Here is a 24,055-nt window from a genome sequence, read left to right as displayed (position 1 = left end):
AGCGAAGGTCTACATGCAGCGTGCAACATCTGTGTGACACAATGGAAGGCGCCCCTTTTAAGGGAGCTGGGGGTTTCTACATTAATGAACCTTGTGCCGAACTTGGTTTGCACCTATGTGGAGGAGACCACACATTTCCGTGAGGACACATTTTTTTTTAAATGTTTAAAACTGTCGGCACATGGAGATTGACAGGTATTTATGTATCCAGTGTACATTATAATTTGAAAAACAAAATCTCTCTCTCTCTCTCTCTCTCTTTCTCTGTTTTACTCTCTTTCTCTCTCTTTCAATGAAGAAAGAGAGAATTAAATATAATTCGATTGTTTTAAAACAGTTGAAGCGTGCATTCTGGGGTCAGCGGACGTAACATCGCATGCGTCTGGTTTCAACTGGTCTTTATAAAAATATGCTCCTCATTGTTAAATCTTAAATAAATTATGTATATATTTTTTTAAAAAATGCATTTGTTCGCTATTTTTGTATAAGCGTTAAATTCCAACATGCCATTAATGCCGACAAAGGAAAGATACCTGTAACAACGCAATTAAGACAAGCGACCCCATGCCAGCTGGTTATAGCCGACAACATCTCATCCTGTTGTGTTGCTGTTTCCATGTGCCTATCATTGGATAATTGGATATCGTGTCTAACACCTGTGGAGCTGGTTGCATTCCAAGGACGTTCCTCAACCAAATAACTCTCCCCGGGAAACAATAGTGCAACACCTGCGTCATCAGCATATTACTATATCACAGTAAGGCTTTGACCATGCCAGGTATAAAAACGCCTGAACACTTTCTACACAAACATTCAGTCAATCCTAGGTGGTAATATAGGATAGGATAGGATTATGGTGCTTAACACTGAGGTCCTGTTTTCAACATGTTCTCACTGCACAAACTATATTGGCTGCGACACGTCCACCATGTGATAGATGACTACATTCCTAAAGATCTCCTGTGTGAAGAGCTGGCTGCTGGAAGAAGACTCACTGGGTGGCCACTAATGTGGTACTGCAATGTTATGCAACATGGCTGCGGACATCAACACAGAATCCTAAGGGGGCCCGTTAGCCAACCGATCGAAATGGAGTGAAGTCTTGATCAAATAGCTCAAGTCAGCAGAAAAGATGCTGACGAAAATATCTATGGAAAGGTAGGTCCATAGAAAGCAAAATGCTAACTCCATCTATCTATCTATCTATCTATCTATCCATCTTTGATTAAATCTATCTGTCTGTCTATCTATCTATTTTTGATCAAATATATCTGTCTATCTATCTATTTTTGATCAAATCTATCTGTCTGTCTATCTATCTATTTTTGATCAAATATATCTATCTATCTATCACTTTTGTACGGCCACAGACATCAATGCTTCAACCAATCAATTGGGATATTTAAAACTAACAAATTATGATTAATTTTGCAACACCGATACTAGGTGTAAGTGTGTATAATGTGACTTATGTTTAGTTTAATTCAATTTTACGCAAAGTGGAATTTGAAAGCCTGTTGTGAAAATTCAGATACGAGGTGCCTTCAATAAGTTTCCAGACTTTTTCGTATGGACGCTTTTATTGATATTACACATATGAAACTCTAGTCCCCTTTGATGTAATCTCCTTCGGCTGCAATGCACTTGTTATACCATTCCAACAACCTCTGGAAGGCCGCTCCAGAAGATATCTCACTACTATTATGGAAGTTCTTTTGTGTGAGCGTGCCAATGACCCTCGGCACAGCCTCTTTCATCTCTTCAATTGTCTCATAACAACAGCTTCCAATGTTTTCCTTGAGCTTAGAGAATAACTAAACATTATAGGGAGCAAGGTCTGGACTATACGGATCTGAATTGATCAGCTCGACCATCTTCCTGCTGTCGTGACAATGTCTTTCTTTCTGATCTTCTCTGAGCACTCTTCAGACAAACTTTGCACAAATCTTCTGCATATTCAGTTTCTCATGAATAATTGTGTGTACAGTTCCCACACTGACATCAAACTGTGCACTTATTGTCTCTATAGACACACGACGGTCTTTATCCATGAAATTTTTTATTTGGCCAATCAACTCTGGTGTCCTGACTTCTTTATTCCTCCCATACCTCTCATCATTCCTCACAGACTCTCTGCTTTCCTTGAATCTCTTATGCCACTTACAAACTGATGCTCGATTCATGCAAGATAGGTCAAAAGCAGGCTGAAGCATTCCATACGTTCCTGTGACATTTTTTTTCCAAGTTTAAAACAGAATTTTATTGCATATCGTTCTTCTAAAGTGTCCTCACGTCCAGATTGCAATTTTTGAAATTCACCAGCTGTGACAATCAGGCTTTAGAAGGGTGTATTCCAATTCTTGCTGTAGCTGTTCATTTGAACCAGAAACCATAAAAATTAGTCAGTCATCTCATTAGATGTATAGCAATAACATACTGAATTTTTCAAGAGTCTACGACAAATTAAAATACCCGTACAAAAGAAAAAGTGTGGAAACTTATTGAAGGAACCTTGCACGTCCAATTTTGGTGAAATTTTAATCACAGACTTCAATTATTAAATATTCTCCAAATTTCAGCTTCTTTGAAACATTATTAAGAGTTGTTGGAGAGGGGGGGGGTGCTATAATATTAAAATATTTTCTATTAGTATGAGCTGTTTTCATCTGTAATTATTAGACAGCAATCATGCTAAATTAAAATTGCATTTGAGGAATCTTTTTTTTTTTTAAATAGAAATCACTCCAGACAAGGCATAAAGCCACTTGATTTAATGAAAGAAAAAATACTACTTCAAGATTAAAAACTAGCCAATGATAAGTGTTAGTCTGGTAGAAAACAGCAATTCTTGACCCTTCGTCAAAACCGTCGTGCATGCAATTGAGGTTGTCACAGTCCTGCAAGATCTTTTGTTCCCCACTTCCCGCACGAAATAGATGAGTATCATTTGAAGCGAGGGATTGTCTGGTCGAAATGGAAGAGGGAAGCAAAGACTGAAATTATAAAACTTCAAACACATCCATAACCATCCATGATATCAAAGATCACAAGTATTTATTTTGATTGTATTTAAAAATATGTGAACTGACATATCTGTTATAACATTCTTCTTCCATAATTAACAATCTCTTTACTTCTATATTCTCCTTTTACTTATTATTATTTATTATATAAAGGGCAAATATCTTTGTAGGTCTAGCTGAAACTTGAAAAATACACAACAAACACCCACAAAGTCTACCTCCAAAATCAGCATAATCCCAATTGTATAATATCTAAAATTAAAAAAAAAAAATTCATTATTTTGGGGGTCACTGTTCCTATTTACTTGCCTCCCTAAGAGAGCAGAGTTAGACACAAGGTCGATTTTTAATGTGAGGAAAATCCAGCTCCTCAAAAAGGGGCACTCTGGGTAGGAACAAAAATAAAAAAATGTCTCAGTCATGAAGGATTTTTCCTCCACTGACCAAGGACAGAAAAGATGAAGTGTAGCATCAGAACAAATACTATACTATGATCATGGCCTAAAGGCCAAAGGAACAATTTAATGTTATCAAGATGTAAAAGCATGTAAAGGGAAGTAATTCTGATTTTTTATCACAGAGTTATTTCCCTTATACAAACTCAACTTATGCGCATGTGTGCATATGTTCAGAGAAAGGAATGATCCAACGATTTGATGTAAGTCTTTCATTTCAAGTCTAAAGTGAAGATCAGTCCCAGAAATTGATCAAGAGGTAAAAAAGAAATAGAAGATGGAGTATGTTCAGAGAGAGGAATGGGTTAAGTGAAGAAGAATAGGAATAAAGAGACTTATTCTTCTGAAACCTGATTTACATATGTGTTTGCAGTGTGTACAGACATATCAATGAATTAGATGGCTACACTGAAAGAAAGAGTTACTTTTTCTGTAAATGCTTCCAGAGAAGCTGAGAAATATTAGAGATTAGTTGAATCAATATTGAGAGTAAGTGTGAGAGAAAGATGGGTGATAGTAAATTAAAAATCGATTAGGAGAACAAGGCAAGCATGTCAGGGGACCAATTAAAACTGAATTTTCTTTTTTCAAACCTAACTCAATCCCAGAACTAAAGAATATTTTACTATGTTTTGTGTTATTAAAGTGTATAGGAAAAGGGCCTTAAGGAAACAAACGTTGATCAACTCAGCTATATTATAATAATAGAATGAAAATAAAACTTGAAAATTGGTTGCATATTAATTTGAAACTTTGAAGCTAATGCAGTTTATAAGTATTTAAAAATTCAATCTTGTAGTTGAGTCAGAGTTAGTTAAAGATTTACCAGATACTGAGAGCTCACCGTTCAAACTTCTCGGCTTAATAGGCAACATGAATTAAAACAAATACATTGAGGACATTGCTGAGGCTGCTGAAAATAAGGTGGGCTCCCTCTACCATGCTAGAAAATTATTCAAATCAGAGAGTATCCTATATCTTAACAAAGCCACGATTTGCCCATGCATGGAGCATCGTTGCCACATCTAGGCTGGTGCATCTACCAATAGTTTCTCTCTCTTAGATAGGGTCCAAAAAAAGACTCTCCAATCTAATAGGTCCCACACTATCAACCACGCTCCAACCCATCCCATCACCACAATGTAATGTTACATCACTGTGTTTGTTTTACAAGTATTTTAATGGAATCTGCTCTGATGAACTCATAGCACTTGTGCCCCTCGACGTAAATACTCCCTGCTAATCAGACAAGCAGCAAAATCACGCCCCTTCACTGTTGAGGTCTCAAGATTCCGGAAAGCCTTCTACTCTAATAGTTTCTTCTTTCAGGATAGTAGACTTTGGAATGCCCCCCCCCCTGTTTTCTGCTTCCTTGACTGTACTAATGTGCAGAAGTTTAGATGTAATGTGAATAAAAATCTAACTACTCAAATACTCACAGTCCTCTGTCAGACATGATCCCAAATAGTAGCCCTTTATATTAAAGTGCCAATATCCCTTGTTTGGGTTTTAAAAATAAAAAAAAGATTAAAAAAACACAGAGAGAAATGAGAAAATGGTTATCTTCTAAGGGAGCTAACCTCTGTGTTAACATTCAAATGAAAAATTAAGAATTATATTAGAGTTATTCTTGAAAAAAATCATGGCATAACTTTTTAGTCCATTATTTAAATTTATCTTCATTGTAAACATCTTCCTAGCCAGAATAATTTTTTTCTTTAAGAAACTAAAGCGAAATACATTATTTTCTTACAAAGAATATGGTAGAATGAAGAAAAAGTCCAACTGGCTAGTCATAATCAAATATTGATATATTGGATAAACTGCTATTTGGGTCTTGACTTTGAAAGTCTGACTGACTTAATTTTATATATTGGATCCATCGATTATTGAAATTAAATAACGTAAAGTACAGAAACAACCTTTTTTTAAAAAATCCTATTTACAAAAAAATAATTTAGTTACAAAATTAAATTCTCCATAATGCATTTCAGTTTTTCATGAACAAATTTAAATGGCTGACTTGTTTGATAAACTGTTGTAAAAGCGATGACCGTTTATAGAAAATACTCCCAGATTAAAACTATTGGTTTTTGAAGTCCACTTTTTTTCTTTTTTAAAGGCAATATTTCCGGTTTAAAAGTTCGAGATATTCTACTTTTGATTTCGTCAGATTCGCTGTGACAGTTTCAAGGGTGAAAGGCTTGTTCGACAGATCTGAAAAAGAAATGGTTGAATGGTTAAAGCATGTAAATAATGAAGGCACATCAGGTTAGAAATCGGCATACCTTAAACGTACGAAAGTGTTATAATTTTATAAATGACGAATCGTACATGCAACATTTTTATGAACGATCGTGAATATTGTTTTCAGGTGAAATTACACTATCATATAAAGGACAAAATTTCCACGAAAGGCTTTTTGCATTGGGGTTCTCGCGTCGGTTAGATTCTGCAAGAAGTTTTCACATACTTCCTAGATCGTAATATCTCAGATTCGCAAACAGACATTGTCTATCTTTTTTTTGATCGAGTTAAACAAAATTCCCATCGTCTCGACTGATTGTTTGTCTTTTACGTATAAATAAAGTGAAACTATTTGAACGCAAACGTCTGGCCTCCCTGGCCTTTGGGCTGGGTAAGATCTGTTCTGTAATTGCTCCTTGGTCAATGTAGGGTAAAACCGTTCATACGGAGACAATTACTATTTATTTGGATACTGCACTTATGTTTAACGCCTATGAATTCTTATTAATTGCTTAAAAATGATTTTCTTCATGAAAATACAACTACTTGATTAATTTGGGTTTTGTATGTTTTGGCATGACTAATCTGGCTTGATTGATCCGACACAGTCAATTCGACGTCCATTTGTTGTTGTCATCAAAGATTTTTTTTTGTTTTTCAAAATTAATTCAGTGAACAAAGATATTTATTTCATTGAATAAAATTGAAATAAAAAATTCTTAAAAGAAAAAATTTAATTTGATTTAAAAAAAAAGAACTTAAAAATAACAATATTTATTTAAAAAAACAAACAACACTCAGCTGTCAACAAGAATATATTTCTATATTGTTTTTCTTAATTAAAAAAAAGACTTTAAAATATTTTATTGCTTTTAATCCTTAAAAAATTTAATTATAAAATAATTTACCAAAAATAGTTTTGCAAAAACAGGATTTTTCTTAAAAGAAGTTAAATTGATGTAAACTTTAAAAACTTTGAACTGTGTTTATTTAAATCAAAACACAAAAACAGACAACATTCAGTCGTCAACAACGAGATTATATTTTCATATTGTTTTTCTTAATTTAAAAAAAGAACTTAAAAATAATGTATTATGCACTTATGTTACCATGCTCAAACAATAATATTTAGAAAGCCATTCTTAACATGGAAGGTTGGTTCGTTGGTTGTTTTTGTTTTACGGCATATCAACCCTTTTCAGGTTATTTAATGCCGAATCCGGTGATTTTGAAGAAAAATTTTTTAATAGAATATATTTGTTTTTTGCAAGTCAGTTTCTATTTAACCCATAGTTGGAACCCTAACAGGTACTACTACTCCGGGTCAGAGTGGACCTGGGAGCAATGGCAATTAAAGGGTGGCTCCACACTCCCCAGAGCCCGCAAGCTAAGGCCTCACCATCGGATATAGTTTAAGGTCATATCCAGGGCCTAACATGGAAGGAGACAATGTTTTGTAACTATTCTGTACTTTCACCTAACAGCAAAACTTCAAATAACTTGAAAATACTATTGATAAAATAGCACGGTAACATAAGTGCAAAAGCACTGTTCTTTTTTTTTTTAATTAAGAAAAACAATATAAAAATATAATCTCATTGTTGACAACTGAGCGTTGTCTGTTTTCGTGTTGTGATTTGAATAAACATGGTTATTTTTTGTGCTTATGCATTTACGTTACCATGCTATTTTTGAAATAGTATTTTCAAGATATCTTTTGTTAGGTGAAAGTACAGAATAGTTAGCAAAAGTCCTCCCCTCTCCATGTTAAGAATGGCTTTTAAATAATGTTATTGTTTCAGCACAGTAACATAAGTGCACAAGTACCAAAAAAATGTCAATATTTTTTGAAGTTTCTAATCCTTAAAAAATTAATTCGAAAAAAAATGACCGAAAATAGTTTTGCGAAAACGTCATTTTTCTTAAAAACAGTTAAAATGACATATTTTGGATATTGTTTTCTTAATTCAAAAAAAAGTTATAAAATCTTCATAAAAATGTGATTGGTGTGGCTGATGCCAAATTGTCCCTTTGCTGAAATATCCCATTTCCCGTTTTTGGCATCAGAAAAAATGCATAAATTTTTCCGATTCTGATACCTAAAATATTTTCCGATTTTTCAATTCAGATTAATCATCGTAACATTAGTGTTTATATACACTGCTCTTTATATTCTTATTTTGACTGTTTTTCATCATTGCTGTCTCAGGTATGGCCATGAGCATCTTTTTAACTTGGGCAAAATAAACTTTTCATTCATGAAAGATACAAAGAGATTTTGCTGAGTTTTAAAGGTTTTATTGAAGAGAAATTTATTTATGGAGGGAGAGACTACATAACTAATTACTTAACTTAGTTGTCTAACAGGAGGGTTGAAAGACGCAATGAGCATGCATCAAACTGACATTCATCTTAGGTTATTCACATTATTGGATCATGTCCCATCAGTAGAGAAAGACTAATTTGAAAAACATTTTGTTCCTCTAGCTCAAAAATGTGACTCATACTTATAAGTAGAGGGTTAAGGACAACTTTGACATTAAAGCTATCACTGTGTCATTGTTATGTACTATACTCTTAGTATTTGTACGCATATGACAGATGGACCACTCTCCTGCAGACACCATTTACATTACTCAGCAAGCCATGCAAATATATCTTACAAAATGTATAATGAAAGAAAAAAGCATTATGTGTTTATCTCTGCTTTATCGTTATTTTCATAGCAAGTGCTCGTCTAAGCTCCAATCTATGGTCCTCCCATCCTGACTTTCACGAAACACTTGTCCAGCTAAAACCACTATCAATAATTTACCCCACTCTTTATCTGTGCCAAAACCTAAACGTAGATTCTATGAACAAAGCAGAGAGTGATCCGTGCTGAAATAATAACGTTATTATTTAAAAAGCCATTCTTAACAAGGGGAGGGGGAGGGTGTTTTGTACCTATTCTATACTTTAACCTTACAATTGAATAAAAAAACATATAACAAAACTTTAATTAAACGTGGAAATACGATTTAAAAAATAGCGCGGATCACTCTCTGCATTAGCACCAAAGTTTCTTTCTTAGAACTGTATGCATGTAGATCTCTGCTCCATTTTCCTGCTTTCCAACTGACTACAATATGGTCGTCTTCAAGTCCAACGTAAACAAATTCTTGATGAGCCATCCCCTTAAGTAATCCAATTTACTAAATTTTCACTACTAACGATTACTATACTGTACACTCATTAACCCATATCTTCGAGTGGCCTCCTAACCTTTATAAGTGGTGATTCCTTTGTAAAAATTTAAAAAAAAACAAAGAAAAAAGAAAATCATTATTTGATGGACTTACCACGGACAGGTGACGGATATGTTTTATCCACAGTTGATATGACTGGATTATCATAAGGAGCTACAAAAGAGAACACAGAAAACGAAACTCATAATCATGGAAAAACAATCTGTTGATTCTAATCATGTCTCTGATCAGATGATGGCTACCTATTCATTAGATTGCATTTTTAACAAAATCTTGAAATTTTTATACGTGGATATATAGTGTGACACTTTTATAGAAAATGTTACACATTAAATTGTTACTAGTGATGGAACGATTCCAACATTTTTCCAGATTCCGATACAATTACTGATTCTGAGTCCAATAACAAAAAAACTCTAAAGGCCATACACCCATAGCATAAAAGTAATTGTTGTGGAGACACCCACTAATTAACATAGGTAGGTAAGTGAAATATATAAAGATATCAATCACCAATACCGGGGGAGTTCTGCAACGACCGCCAAATAGGCAAGACGCCTATGTTGCCTCCAGTAAGACATGCAACATGCCACCTGCCGGAATATCTCAAACTGAAGTATATCTGAAGACATGTAAATATGTATATAACTTTTCTGCCTAATACATTATTGTATATATTTACTTTCCGTGTTCTTGTTAATTATTTGTGCAGACACAACAGTAATGTAGACCTCTGGCCTCTATCGAAAAATCCAGTTATTGTGTCATCGGCCTGCGTGTACATAAGACAAAGATGCCACTCTTCTATAACCACCATTCACAAATTTTTATACACTGATACATAGTGTAATCCTTTTATAGAAAACTAGCCTGGGTGCCCGGTGTTGCCCAGGTGTTTGTAGGTATGTGTTGAGCAAAAAAAAAAATTTTAGTAGGCAGGCAGGCTCGAACCCGTACCACAGAGGAGAAAAAGAACATGAAAAAAAAAAAAAACGTGAGGTCTTTGCCGTTGCATCCATCGTCAAACTGGAAGTGGCAAAGGTTTAAATTAAGGCTAGTCAATCGAAAAAAGGGGGATGACTTTCGAAAATATCGGCGAAAAAAGCGACGCTTCCTTGTAGAAAAGTGCCCAGTTGAGGATGAAGGAATAAATGTTTTAACCAATTTTTCAATATTTGTCGTCCGAAGGGTCGAGCTTCAAAACGATACTAATCTTGTGAAAATCCATCGCCTCTGTTGAAAGTTTTAGGCAGACATACATACATTTAAACAGACAGGTAAGATTTATATTATAGACTAGCGGTACCCCGCGTTGCCCGGGTGTTTAGAGGTGTGTGCGGGGGGGGGGGGGGGGGGGGGTAAAAAAAAAAAAATCAAAGTAATAACCCTATTTAAATTAAAACAATGTTAAAACTTCTAAAAAAAATTGAGGAAAAAAAGACAATAAAAAAAAAGGCGATGGGGGAGGGAGATAAGCTTGAGCCTCAATCCTTGAGGTGAAAGCGAAAAAAAAACCTGGTGACTTAACTAAAAAGTGAATTAGGTCAAACATCAATTCTGCAGTTAAGTATGGCTGCAAGGCAGTTGTTTTGGTTTCGTTTTCCCCAAGGTGTTGGCTTGGGGTGAAAATCAGCTACCCATAAAAAATGGGGGGTGCCCACCTGCATTGATCAAAAGCTGATTTGCTTTCTGGACGTCCCTGAGGGCCGGGTCGAGAACACAAATTCCTTTTCAAAGTTTCACTTTTTTTATACTGAAAAGCGAAATAAAGATGCAGTGATCGAAAAAAATCTCGAAAATAGCGCGTAAAAGTCGGGCAAGATAGACGTGACCTCCATTCTTAACTCGTAGATATTATGATTTAGACAGTATAGAAAAAGTTTTAAGAAGGAGCTTTTGATGGGCATACATAAAAAATGCACACACACGCACACATTTTCTCTTTTATGTAATAGACTAGCGAGGAGTACCTGGCGTTGCCCGGGTGTTATATAAAAAAACTCTGCAACTACTTTGTGAGGTATATAAATTCTTTTTCATCTTATTCTATTTATGTCTATGGCCTGGAATTGAGTGTATATATATATATATATATATATATATATATATATATATATATATATATATATATATGAACAAATGATTAATAAAACATGTTAAAAGACATCTTGAAAAAGAGTTAAAAAATGAATTAGCAAAATGCGGGATTGGATTTTGCATGTAAAAGTATTTAGTGAAACTACAAGTAAGTCACAGATCTTACTTGGTTAAAAAAAGGGTGAGGTAAGGGGAGTAGGAGGTAAAAGAAATATATATATATATATATATATATATATATATATATATATATATATACATTTTTCATAAATAAATTCTTTTTCATCTTATTCTATTTATGTCTATGGCCTGGAATTGAGTGTGTGTGTGTATATATATATATATATATATATATATATATATATATATATATATATATATATATATATATAAACAAATGATTAATAAAACATGTTAAAAGACATCTTGAAAAAGAGTTAAAAACATATTTAATTTTTTGTTCCCCTTACCTCACCCCTTTTTTTAACCAAGTAAGATCTGTGACTTACTTGTAGTTTCATTAAATACTTTTATATGCAAAATCCGATCCTGCATTTTGCTAATTCCTGCCCTCTGATGAGAAGGAGAGTATTTCTTCAAAACTCCGCGGATTAAGGAATATCCACTTATCTTGTGTTTCCTTTTTTAAAATTAAATATGTTTTTAACTCTTTTTCAAGATGTCTTTTAACATGTTTTATTAATCATTTGTTCATATTATAAGCTCTATTTCCTTTTCAGTTTTATTGAACTTTTACATCTGGCTGAGTTTATTTTATTTGTAAATATTAACTTTTTAATATTTATAATATATTTTAAGTTTACCATTTTGATTACCTTGGTAAACTTATTGTAATTTTTATTTTTATATATATATATATATATATATAGTATAAGTATATATTATATAAAAAAAACTGCAACTACTTTGTGAGGTATATATTTTTGTCTCTGATGATGCTGTTTGGTGAGCTTCTAAGCACGTTGTAAAAAATATCAACAAAATATTATTAGTGAGAGTTAAATTCATCTTTTGGTTTTTGGAGGAAAAAAATTATTTGTACTCCTTTGTCAAACAATAAATTTTGTTGTAATTCTACAATTTAACTCAGAATTTATATATATATATATATATATATATATATATATATATATATATATAATTTTTTGGTGGGAAGGTATCCAAACATTGAAAAATAATTGAATTTCAACAAGGGTCATTGATAGTGCTCAATCGTAAGAGAGCAAGTTATATGTGTGTCATGAGTAAGCTGCTGGAATCCATATTAAATAGGGAAGTAGTCAACCACCTTAGCAGAAATAACCTTCTTAGTGACACGCAATATGGTTTCCGTTCTGCTAGATCTACAGCAGATGTGCTAACGGTTATATCTCATAGGATTAGTGAATCTCTCAACAAAGGCTTCCTTTCTAGGGCAATTGCTCTTGACATATCAAAGGCCTTCGATAAGATATGGCATAAAGACCTACTTCACAAGCTACTGTATAACTGGAAATATTTTCTCAATTAATAAATCATTTCTCTCTGATAGGCTCATAAGAGTAGTGGTTGATGGGCAGAAATTAGAGGCCCACAGTATTAATGCTGGAGTCCCTCAGGGGTCCATCCTGGGCCAATCTCTCTTCCTGATCTACATCAATGATCTCCCAAAACACATACTGAAATCATTCGTTGACATCTATGCTGATGACACCACCATCTATGGCAACACATCAAAGGCTGTAAATGACAAATTTCTCTCTGATTCTCTCTCCTCTGATTTTGAGCACGTGGTACCGTGGGGGAAGAGTTGTCTGGTTACTTTTAATGCATCTAAAACCAAGCTCCAATCTTTACATCATCAATGCTCTGATCCCCATCTGGCATCAATTGAAATGAATGGCTCTCGTCTTGGGGAGGTTCCATGTTTTGACAAGTTTCTGGGTTTGACCTTTACTCCTGATCTGAAATGGAACATGTACACCAAGTCTGTTGCCAAGGTCACTGGGAAAATAGTGGGATCCTTCTAGGGCTCTAGAAGATATCACACTACTGATACAATTCTCTATCTATATAAAAGCCAAGTATGTCCAAGGATGGAGTACTGCTGCCACATCTGGGTAGGAGCTGCTAAAAACAGCCTATCCTGCCTTGATAGAGTACAAAATAGACTTCGTAGCTTAGTGGGGGATGCCCTTTTCTCTACCCTGCAACTTCTTTCCCACAGAAGAGACGTTGCGAACGTGTCTTTGTTTTATCGTTATTTCTATGGCAAGTGCTCATCTGGGCTCCAATCTCTGGTCCCCCCTCGCCAGTCTTTCACGATAAACACCCGTCTAGCTGAAACCACTGTCAATAATTTTCCCCACTCTTTATCTGTGCCTAAATCAAAACGTAGATTCCATGAACAAAGCTTCTTTCTTAGAACTGCACGTCTGTGGAACTCTCTACCGCTTGCCTGTTTCACTCCTGACTTCAACATGGATATCTTCAAGTCCAACATAAACAAAGTAAATCTCCAATACTAATGATTACTACGACACTATCCCATTGATTACTGTACATGCAGTAACCCTTATCCCCGAGTGGCTTCTGGGCCTTGATAAGTGGTGACTACCATGTTAAAAAAAAAAAAAAAAGAGCAAGTTATATATTTTTTCATATATATATATATATATATATATATATATATATATATATATTTAAAAAAATTTTTTCATGTATATACAGTCATATCTTGCTACGATGTGCAGACCGTTTCTATCATATTAGATATCACCAGGCAAGAAAAATTAAGGTACAAAACACCTTTTCAAATTTTGAAGAGAGAGAATTCGCCATGAATGGCGATGGATGAAATTTGAAAAGGTGTTAAACTTTTTCAGTTTTTGTACCTCAATTTTTCTTGCCTGATGATATCTAATATGATTGAAACGGTCTGCACATCGTAGCAAGATATGACTGTATTTACATAAAAATTTTTTTTAAATATATATATATATATATTCCAGGTTTAAAAATATCCAAAAGATTAGAATCATGTAATTCCAACAAGGGTCATTAATAGTGTTCAATCAAAGAGACCAAATTATATTTTTTTATTTTCTTTATGTAAATATAGTCATATCTTGCTATGATGTGCAGACCGTTTTGATTATTATTGATCTCATCAGGCAAGAAAATCAAAAAGGTTTAAGAGCATTTTAAATTTTAGAGGAGAAAAATATATTTTCCCATGTCTGACCTGAGACATGGTTAATGTTCTTATGATTAAAAATGCTCTTAAATCTTTTTAATTTTCAAAATTTTTCTTGCCTGATGAGATCAATAATGATCGAAACGGTCTGCACATCGTTGCAAGATATGACTGTATTTACATATAGAAAATAAAATATTATATATGTAACCCCTACAGGGCAGCTCAGATGCACAGGCTTTGGGGTTGAGATGCAGCAGTAGCTGATACCTGTGGCCTCACCCGTGTTTTTGTCTAGTGGTCGAATTCATCTCCGTCGCCGTCGCCCACTCTCTGGTTCCGCTTTTGAATCAGCTTCCAAACGATCAGAGACACGCGTCTATCAACTCCTTTCCTTACCTCCCTTTATCAGTATTGGTTAGCTGTACCCCCCCCCACCTCCACCTCTCCAAATATGCCCACAAGTGGCGGCCAAAAAATTAGCGGCCGCGCTTTTGTTCGGAGGGGGGGGGGGAGGCAGTAAGGGCCTGTCGAACCCTGACCACTTGGTCGCAGAAGAGGAAGAAAAGAAAATAATAAAAATCGACCTTTACATTTATTGAAGCAAAAGGAAAAGAAGGAAGAGATTTTCCTCTCTCATCTTCTCTCCACCCACCCCTCTCTCAACACGTCAGTAAGGAGATAAGGTCCCCTCACCAGGAATACGAGCCGTCACGTCTAATTAACACAAGGTCTTTTGCCACGCATGCCAGCCCGGGTGATCTCCTTCTTCAATCGCTCAGTAAACGACCTCCCTCGGCCGTCTATCAACACACGAGTCCATCTGTTAAATTTCGGAATTATTTTTATGACTTCATTCTGGCGTAGACATGTGTTGTAGTATCCATTCCCGAGGGGCGGGGGGGGGGGAGATCATTTTGATTATCCATCAAGAAACAGACGTATTCTGTTTAAAACAACATCAAACCATCATCATCATTAGAGTCCAGCCGTGCGAATTCCCCTGAATTTGTGTCAATGGGCCAGCCAGACTACAAGCTGTTCTTTAATCAACTAGCAAGGTCTCCCGGCATCACCCAATCCCCATTGGGTCATATATATATATATATATATATATATATATATCATCAAATAATGATTAAATCACTCTGACCGACACTAAAAACGTTTTAAAAAATAAATGTTTAAATTTCAACAGTATTTCCTGAATGTTGCCGGGTTCGAATCTATCAACCTGTGTTAATCGTGACATCCTGCACTGATGATTCCCAAAAGGGTGAAACACTAGTGTCTGTAGGTATTTAATAATTATTATAGTAAATAATTATATATATATATATATAATGTTCCCCCCAAAATTCTATTTTTACACAATATTTTCATACTCACGTGCTTCCAGATGACTTTTAATGGCTTTATGCATTTCGCTCTTATAATGAGCAAGCATTTCACGAAATTTGGCATCTCCCATGGATGAAGAGTCAACAGTGACACCCGGAGATTTGGAACCTCCGTTCCTGGTATCTGGTGACGGAAGGCTGGCTCCAGGTTTCTCCCTACAGAGGAAACAAGATCAGTAATTAGAAAGAGATTCTTTTTTTTTTTCGACACAACAGAAAAATATATAATTTCGATTTTTCTTCATTCTTTTATTTTCTGGAGAGCTTCCTTAATGTTTTCAAATACTTTGCATTTCATGATCTCACACTAAAAGGACTTTCACATTTTTACTCCTGTTTAAACTAGAACCTGAAATCAAAACAAAAATTATCTAAAAAAGAATCATTTTATATATCGCATATTTCAACAACAGGTAAAAGCATTGGTTAATAATCAGTTCTGGAAAGTTGAATTCTTGTTACAAGCGATAACTGATAATAATTCAAATTTCTATCTGACAAACTATGGATTAAATGAAGAGTTTAAATTCTGCATAGTTTCCTAAGCCAAACATAAAAATTGTCAAGTTTGAAAAACTGCATCTGAAGAATGTCAGAGGTCATGTGAAAACATTAAAAGATGATAACAGGGTGTCAACTAATAGAAAAAATTGCAAAACATACTTTACTGAGGGAAACGGCTTCATATATAGTTGCACATGTTTTTTAACTTAACTATAACCGGAGTACAAAATATCAGTTGCCCAGGAAGTATCTAGTTTCTGCTAGAGTCAATAGTTTGTGTTTATCCTTAATATTATTAGCTGTGTGTTCATATATATATTTTCAGAATGTGGGAGATTATATAATTATTCCCACAGCCAAACAATGTCGCAGTTCACAAAAGCCGTGCTTGTTGTCTGTCATAGTTCTTGTGAGCTGTGGCATTGTTTGGCTGTGGAAATAATCTACAATATAAAGCTGAACGTTTGTGTGTGTGTGTTTGCGTGTGTGTGTGTGTCTGTCTATCTGGTCACGAATAGGCTCCTATATGGTTGACTATTTTAAAAAACTGATTACATATAATGATAGAAGATCTATGAAAACACAGGAATGGGTATGTTTGATCTGGCAGAACGATGGTTCATAAAAATTGTGGGGTCTGCGTTTGCACCTGGCCCCCAAAGTATGGAAATAAAAAATGAAAAAAAAACAATGTTTACAAGGGTTTTTGATATAGATGTACATAAGAATACTTTGATAAGTATGTTTTAACTTAAATAGCGATGGTATAATAAAATTGTGGGGTCTGCGTTCACACCTGTACTCCATGGAAATATGGCACAAACTTTAATAAAGACTTTTCATATCTATCTGCGTAAGTATACTTTGATAATTATGTTTCAGTTTGAAGAAATATGGTATAATAAAATTATTGGGTGTTCGTTTGCGCCTGACCTCCATAGAATGTAAATATGTCAGAAAGTTTAACAAGGTTTTTTAAAAGGGATGAGGATCCACAATAACACCTTAACTTTAATCTTAATTCACGTTAGCTTTTATTTTTTTTGAGTTGAATCATATTGCGTCGAATAAATTCACGTTCTTATTAAAGTGAAAGCCAAAAAAAAGTCAGAACTTTAGACAATTCGACACAAATTTTGCATAACTCTGTTTTTTTCCTTCTCCACTTGCATGTGGCACTCTTTTGAAAATAGATAAATAATAAAAAATAAGAATTTTACTTGTTATCGTGTCAAAAGAAGGAAAATCCTGTTCACGTGATTATGTGTCTTTTTAAAAACATTTACATAACCTTTTTATTTTTATTTATATATCTGTTTAAGCTTTTTTTGTCAGTGTACTAGAAAGAATTCAGTTGATTACAACCCTTTCTGCATGTTCTTTATATTACAATAGTACAACCATGAATCCAACGGCACAATACTACACTGTTCAATATTGTAAAACTGAAATGAAGCTATTCTGCTTGAAAAGGGCGCCATTTACTTCTTATTCATATTTATAGCGATTCTTTGCTTTAAAAAACTAAAGTAATTACGTGATTACTTTTTTAATATCCCATTTTGCTGTTTCGGATTATTTTACTAAAGTAAGTAAAGCTTCATTATTTTTCAAAACTGTTTTTGTTTCTTTGTTTTTCGATATTTCGTCGATATTATTTAGTAAGAGTGTTCAGCAGAAAAGCCAACAAACGACTATCCGAAAAAAATAATATACCAGAAATAAATGTTACCATAGTCAATAAAAGTTCAGTTCATGTTTTTATTTTGTTTTGAAATAGTTTTTAATGCTCTTTACTTGAAATAATTTCAGTGACCTGAAATTAAAACGAAATTTGAGGCAACAACTACTTAAATGAATTTTTATATAAACTACACATGCCATAATCGAATATTCCTCAAGCACAAAATAAGGAAAACATTAAAATATGTTTATAAATATTCCTTACGTTGACGGAACTCTCTTAAATTGTTAACACAGAATGCTCAGGTGCTCCTCCTTCAAATTGAAAACGGGGCTCTCCATTTCAAAGTCACTGCCATTTTGATTTTTTTTTAAACCGGTTCATGAATTAAAAAAAATTTTTTTTTATACAAACTACTTTAAAATACAAACCAATGAACCTTTCTACCATAAAAGTAACTTTTATTGACTATGGTAACATTTATTTCTTGTATATATATATCGAGTACTTCTGCTAGTATATATATAAAAGAAAATTAAATTTATTGTTCGATGCCCGGGTGTTTTGAGGTGTGTGTGGTTTTGGGTAAATCAAACTAAACTAAAATTAAAAAAAAAAAGTTTTTGTGGGTGAGTATGAGGATCGAACCCGAACCCTTGAGGCAAAGTTGGAAATGAAAGTGTGAAAAGAAAAAAAAACCTTGCGACATTAACTATTGGGCCATTGTGACATTCAATGGAGACACGTTTGAATTTATTTATTTAAAAACAGGTCTCTGCAATAAAAGTTAACTGCTGCTTCGATTTGACCTAATTAAGAAGGCCAAATAGAAGTTTTCTACCAGGGAGCGTTTGACTGTTTTTTTCCCCAACAGATGTTGAGGAGGAGGAAACCAGCTCCCAGTTGTCCAGATTGAATAGCAATTGTCTGATATACAAGATTGATCAACGCTGATTGCTTCTGGATGTTTCCTGGCACGATGCCAAGAGATGCCGAGAACGCTCACTTAGCTTTGAATTAGTTTCGCTTTTTATACGAAAAAGCCGAATCAACACGTGAGAAGCAAAAATAGCAATAATTTTGTAAAAGTTGATGTAAATAAATCTAGACATGACATGCTTTCCCAAATCCTAGATATTATTATCTAGGACCTATATAAACAGTTGTAAGTAATAGTAACGAACCCGGACCGTGTGCGAGAAAAGCCTTTGCCAGATACAGACGAATTGGTCATGCACATTTTGCCTTTTATATATATAGATTATTATATATTGACTATGGTAACATTCATTTCTCGTATATTTATATTATTATATATATAACATTTTCTCTTTGTAAGGAACATCATTTTGTTGGTCACTCTTGGCTACGAATGGAAACAAAGTTGGTATAAAAAATATATTTTTGCAAAAATTATCTTTACTTTCATCATATTTTGCTTAGGGTAAAATTTTTGAGTATCAAAAGCTATCTCTTTACAACCTCCTCCTTTTCATAACCTTTTATACTTTCATCAATCACAGTCCATTTTCTGTAGGCTGTTTTTGAACCCAGTCAACAATGGGCACTTCTGCTAGTTATATATATATACTAGACTACCTGCAAAATAAAAAAAAAACATATTTCCGGGGGTATTTATTTATGTTGGTAGTGTAGAAGAAAATGTATGAATGTTTTTTTAAGAAAGGTGTATTTAAAAATAGAGAATAAATTTAAAAAAAAAATGAAGGCATTGTAAAATGCTCTTATGGTTGCCAATGGGTTAAAAATTGCGTTAAAATAACTTATACGTAATATGAAAATGAACAATGTAAAAAAGATGCAGAAAGTATTAACAATTGTTTATTTGGATAATTTAAACGCGAAAAAAACAAAAAACAATTAGGATGCTGAAAACGTACACAGTAAAACAATACATTTTATTGTCGTGTTGATTATTTGTTAAAAATTGTAAACCGGATGTTAGGTTACAACACCCGTTACAAGGTCATATGACTTTTATATATATATACTAGCATTTCAGCCCGGCATTGCCCGGGTGTTTGGATGTGTATGTTGAGCAAAAAAAAAAAAAAAATGGTAGTAGGAAGGCAGGCTCGAACCCATACCGCAAAGGAGGAAAAGAACGAGGTAAAACCTAACGTTTATGCTGTTATGACCACCGCCAAACCAGAAACGACATTTTTAAAAATTAAGGCTAGACAATCTAAAGGAGAGGATAACTTTCAAAAATATTGGCGAAAAAAGTGCCCCCCCCTATCTAGAACAGTGCCTAGTTGAAAGGGAAGATATTAATGTTTTTAGCCAATTTTTCAATATTTGTCGTATGAAAGGTCGAACTTTAAAACGATACTGATCTTGGTAAAATCCGTCGCCTCTATTGAAAGTTTAAGGCAGACATGCAAACAGACATACATACATACATATATTGGTAACTAAAAATTTTCGACCCAAACTGATGAAAAAGCTTGCCCTATCTCTGAATACCCTTTATGTAAAATTTCAAATATTTAGACCAGAAATTGTCTGAGTAATTTGGAAGAGACCGCAGAGGTCAATTTTTTTTTAACTTTGACCCCTATTATGACCCCTTAAAATTTATTGTTTTGGGCTCAAATCAAGTTATTAAGTTAGATTCATGTTCAAGGAACCTATATCTAAAATTTCAAGTGCGTAGCCCCAAAATTGTCGGAGGAGTTTGGTAGAGTTCTCAAAGGTCAAATCGTTGAACTTTGACCCCTTAATCACCAAATTTCTGGCTAAAAACCGATCACATCGATTTTCCAGTTATTATCGGTCTTAAAAAATATTATTAGCTGTAATATTTTATAAAGACAATCCCAGCTAAATAAATAATTGCTCAATATATCAGATAGAGCAAATAAATCATAATTTAGTAATTTAAATTTTATGATGTGAAAAGGTTAAGTTTCAAATCTAGAATTTTATTACATGCAAGACAAAGAATACATTTCAATAAATATATTTCCTTAACCTATAGGTTTTCGATGTTTACCCATCTCCTCACAGGAGAAAATATTAGCAAATATTATAAATGGTTTATTCTTAATTTGCTAAATGTAATAAACATAGAGAATCATAATTAAAAGTTTTTAAATCATAGAGAAATTATATATTGGTTCAAAATGAAAAGGATATTGAATTTCATATTCAAATTGTATGGAAAAATCCGAAGTGAAAGGGATCTAATGCGTATTTTGATTCCAATTCTCAATTCCAATTAATCATCCCAATACTAATATATATATATATAATTTAAAGGAGATTAGAACAATAGTCTAAAGAGCTGAGTGTATTTTAATGTAACAGTGAAATTACTAGTTTAATTAAAATACAGGAAATAGAAAGTGCTCGTTGTAATTTAGATATATAATATGATAGTTAAATGTCCTAGAGCTAATTCAATATTAAGTAATGTGATTTATGATTTAAAATTTAAAAATCAAATTTTAATTAAAATTCATCATTCAATAAGATAAAAGCTATAGCAAACATCTAAATGACTACTTTAACCACAGTTCCTGATTTAAAAAAAAAAAGAAAAATTAAAAGGTAAATATCTCTATATATTTTTAAAGCAAATTTATTATGTAAATTCAAAAATATATATTTTTCTCTACTTATTTCTATCTCTAACCCATAATAATTTTCTTATAAATTTTAAATCCAGACCTTTTATTTCAATTTTTCAGATTCATCTGCCTTACTTTTAATGCTAGGTTTATTTATGGTGTCTTTTAAATTCAATAAAAACCCTCCAAAATTTGCTGATGAGGAGACCTTGCTTATCAAAAAACTATATATAATTATTCTACATAATCTGATGTATACTACAATAAAAAGCATTGTTTTCCGAAACGATCGTACAGATAATTGATTTTGTTGTTGTTCCTTCTTATGAAACGGATTTTTAATTTAATTAAAATTTGATTTTTAAATTTTAAATTATAAATCACATTACTTAATATATATATATATATATATATATATATATATATATATATATATATATATAACATATCTCAGCAGTAAAGTGAAAAGCATATCTTATTTTTCTTTTATTAATATTATTGGAATTTTTTCCTTTTTTCCTTGTACACATTTTTGTGAATTTTTCCATGGATTTCTGCCTTTGGATTATTATCGACCATCTTCTTCCAATTACGGGATTTCCTTGGATTTTACTTGTGCAAATGGAAATTCAATTAACTTTCTTGAAGTTATACATTTGGATTTTACCGTCACTGGATTATTTATTTTCCACCAGACTATCCATTCATGTGTAATTACCTTTTTCTTCACCATATTCCCTCTGCTTCACTTTTTTGTTATCAAGTAAGATCTTTGACTTACTTGTTGTTTCATCAAACACTTTTGTATGCAAAATCCGATCCTGCATTTTGCTAATTCCTACCTTCTGATGAGAAGGAAAGTATTTCTTTGAAACTCTGCGGATTAAGGACTATCCACTTATCTAGTGTTTCCTTTTCAGATTAAATATGTTTTTAACTCATTTCAAAGTGTTTTTTTAACATGTTTTATTAACTGTTTGCTTATATATATATATACATATATATATACATATATATATGTGTGTGTGTGTGTGTGTGCGTGCGTGCGTGCGTGTGTGTGTGTGTAGGTGAAAATTCATAAAAATAACAGAAATTTCAATTCTCGATATTGATTCTCTAAAAATCTTGTTAATCACCAGACTATTCTTTCTTTTTTCCTTCTTTCTACAATTCACTCCATAAACAAATGAGGCAATCAAATACGAAATTTGCTCTGAAGCAACCAAATTCAAAAACACAAAAAAAACTCTGTTGACATAGAAGGCAGACAAAGGGAAAGGCCTTCGAAAATTACTTTTAAGCATATCCTAACCAAAAAAGAAAGCAACCAACTCTGATAACATTATCATTAAGTTAGATTTAAAAAAAATTTTTTTGTTTTCTTGTGATTATATATATATATATAAGTGGATCCCTTCAGTCTTGACAGACTATGGATACCCACTGTGCATAGAATTTTTGTGACAAGAGTTGCACAATCTCCAACCACACCTCTTCTGCTTAAATACCAGTGGCAAGTGGAGGTTAAAGACAACTGGAAACAATGCAGAGAAACATCTAACCTAGAATTTTCAAATGGTCACCCATCTGGTACTAACCATCCTCAACATTGCTTAACTTCGGTGATCCGACAAGAACTGTTGTGTCAACGTGATTGTGTCATATAGCATATCAGGGATGAAAATAAATAAAAAATTGCTCAATCACGAATATGAGACATTGCTAGCTTGTCTTTGTTTTATCGTTATTTCCATGGCAAGTGCTCGTCTGAGCTCCAATCTCTCGTCCCCCCCCTCCGCCAATCTTTCACGAGAAACACCCGTCTGGCTGAATCTACTGTCAATAATCTTCCTCACTCTTTATCTGTGCCTAAATCAAAACGTAGATTCCATGAGCAGAGCTTCTTTCTCAGAAGTGCACGACTGTGGAACTCTCTTCCGTTTGCCTGTTTCCCACCTGACTACAACTTTGATGTCTTCAAGTCCAACATAAACAAATTCCTGACAAACCGCCCCCTTAAGTAAGACACTCTATCAAATCTCCAATACTAATGATTACTACAATACTATTTCATTGATTACTGTACACGCAATAACCCTTATCCCTGAATGGCCTCCGGGCCTTGATAAGTGGTGACCTCCATGTAAAAAAAAAATATATATATATATTTATGATAAGAAAACTACTAATTTCACAAAATACTATTATTACTGCCAGCACTATTAATAATAATAATAAAGTAATAAAATAATAATAATAAATCTAAATAATAATAATAATAATATTAAACACGTAAATAATAATGATGAAACAAAAAATTATATATAATTTAAAGAAAATACATGCTAAAATATTCCTTAATTCTATGTTTCATTTGTTGTCATTAGAAATAATTTGTGATTAATTACACAAGTCAAACGTTTCTGTCTTTGCTATCTCTTTAGTTCCTTCATCATCTAATTTTTCCTTATTTTTTGCGTTTTAGCTTACGTATGAGGGTAGGATTAAACATAAAGTCAATTTTAATGTTGGGAAAAAAATCCTACTCTCCAAAAACAGGCACTTTGGATTGGGAAAAAATAAAGATTTTCTGGTATCTAGAAAGATT

At 33.3% G+C, this 24,055-nt stretch overlaps 1 protein-coding gene across 8 annotated transcripts in view; it reads right to left on the bottom strand.

Annotated features, from left to right (window-relative positions):
• Positions 1-5,460: 5,460 nt before the first annotated feature.
• LOC145254754 (uncharacterized) overlaps positions 5,461-24,055 on the bottom strand; it is a 203,857-nt gene continuing 185,262 nt past the window's right edge. For all 8 annotated transcript variants that reach the window (XM_080113497.1, XM_080113500.1, XM_080113498.1 and 5 more), the window contains 3 exons: positions 15,656-15,822; positions 9,067-9,126; positions 5,461-5,695 (listed from right to left, as the gene is read on the bottom strand). In XM_080113497.1, coding sequence (XP_079969623.1) covers positions 5,595-5,695; positions 9,067-9,126; positions 15,656-15,822 — 328 coding nt within the window. In that variant the 3' untranslated portion in view covers positions 5,461-5,594. The remainder of the gene's footprint in view (positions 5,696-9,066; positions 9,127-15,655; positions 15,823-24,055) is intronic.

The sequence above is a fragment of the Euprymna scolopes genome, chromosome 30 (assembly GCF_053919585.1).
Source record: "Euprymna scolopes isolate OS-2025 chromosome 30, ASM5391958v1, whole genome shotgun sequence".
Lineage (NCBI taxonomy): Eukaryota > Metazoa > Mollusca > Cephalopoda > Sepiida > Sepiolidae > Euprymna > Euprymna scolopes.
The sequence above is the reverse complement of the archived record's forward strand: the minus strand, read 5'-3'. Positions and strand labels throughout refer to the sequence as shown.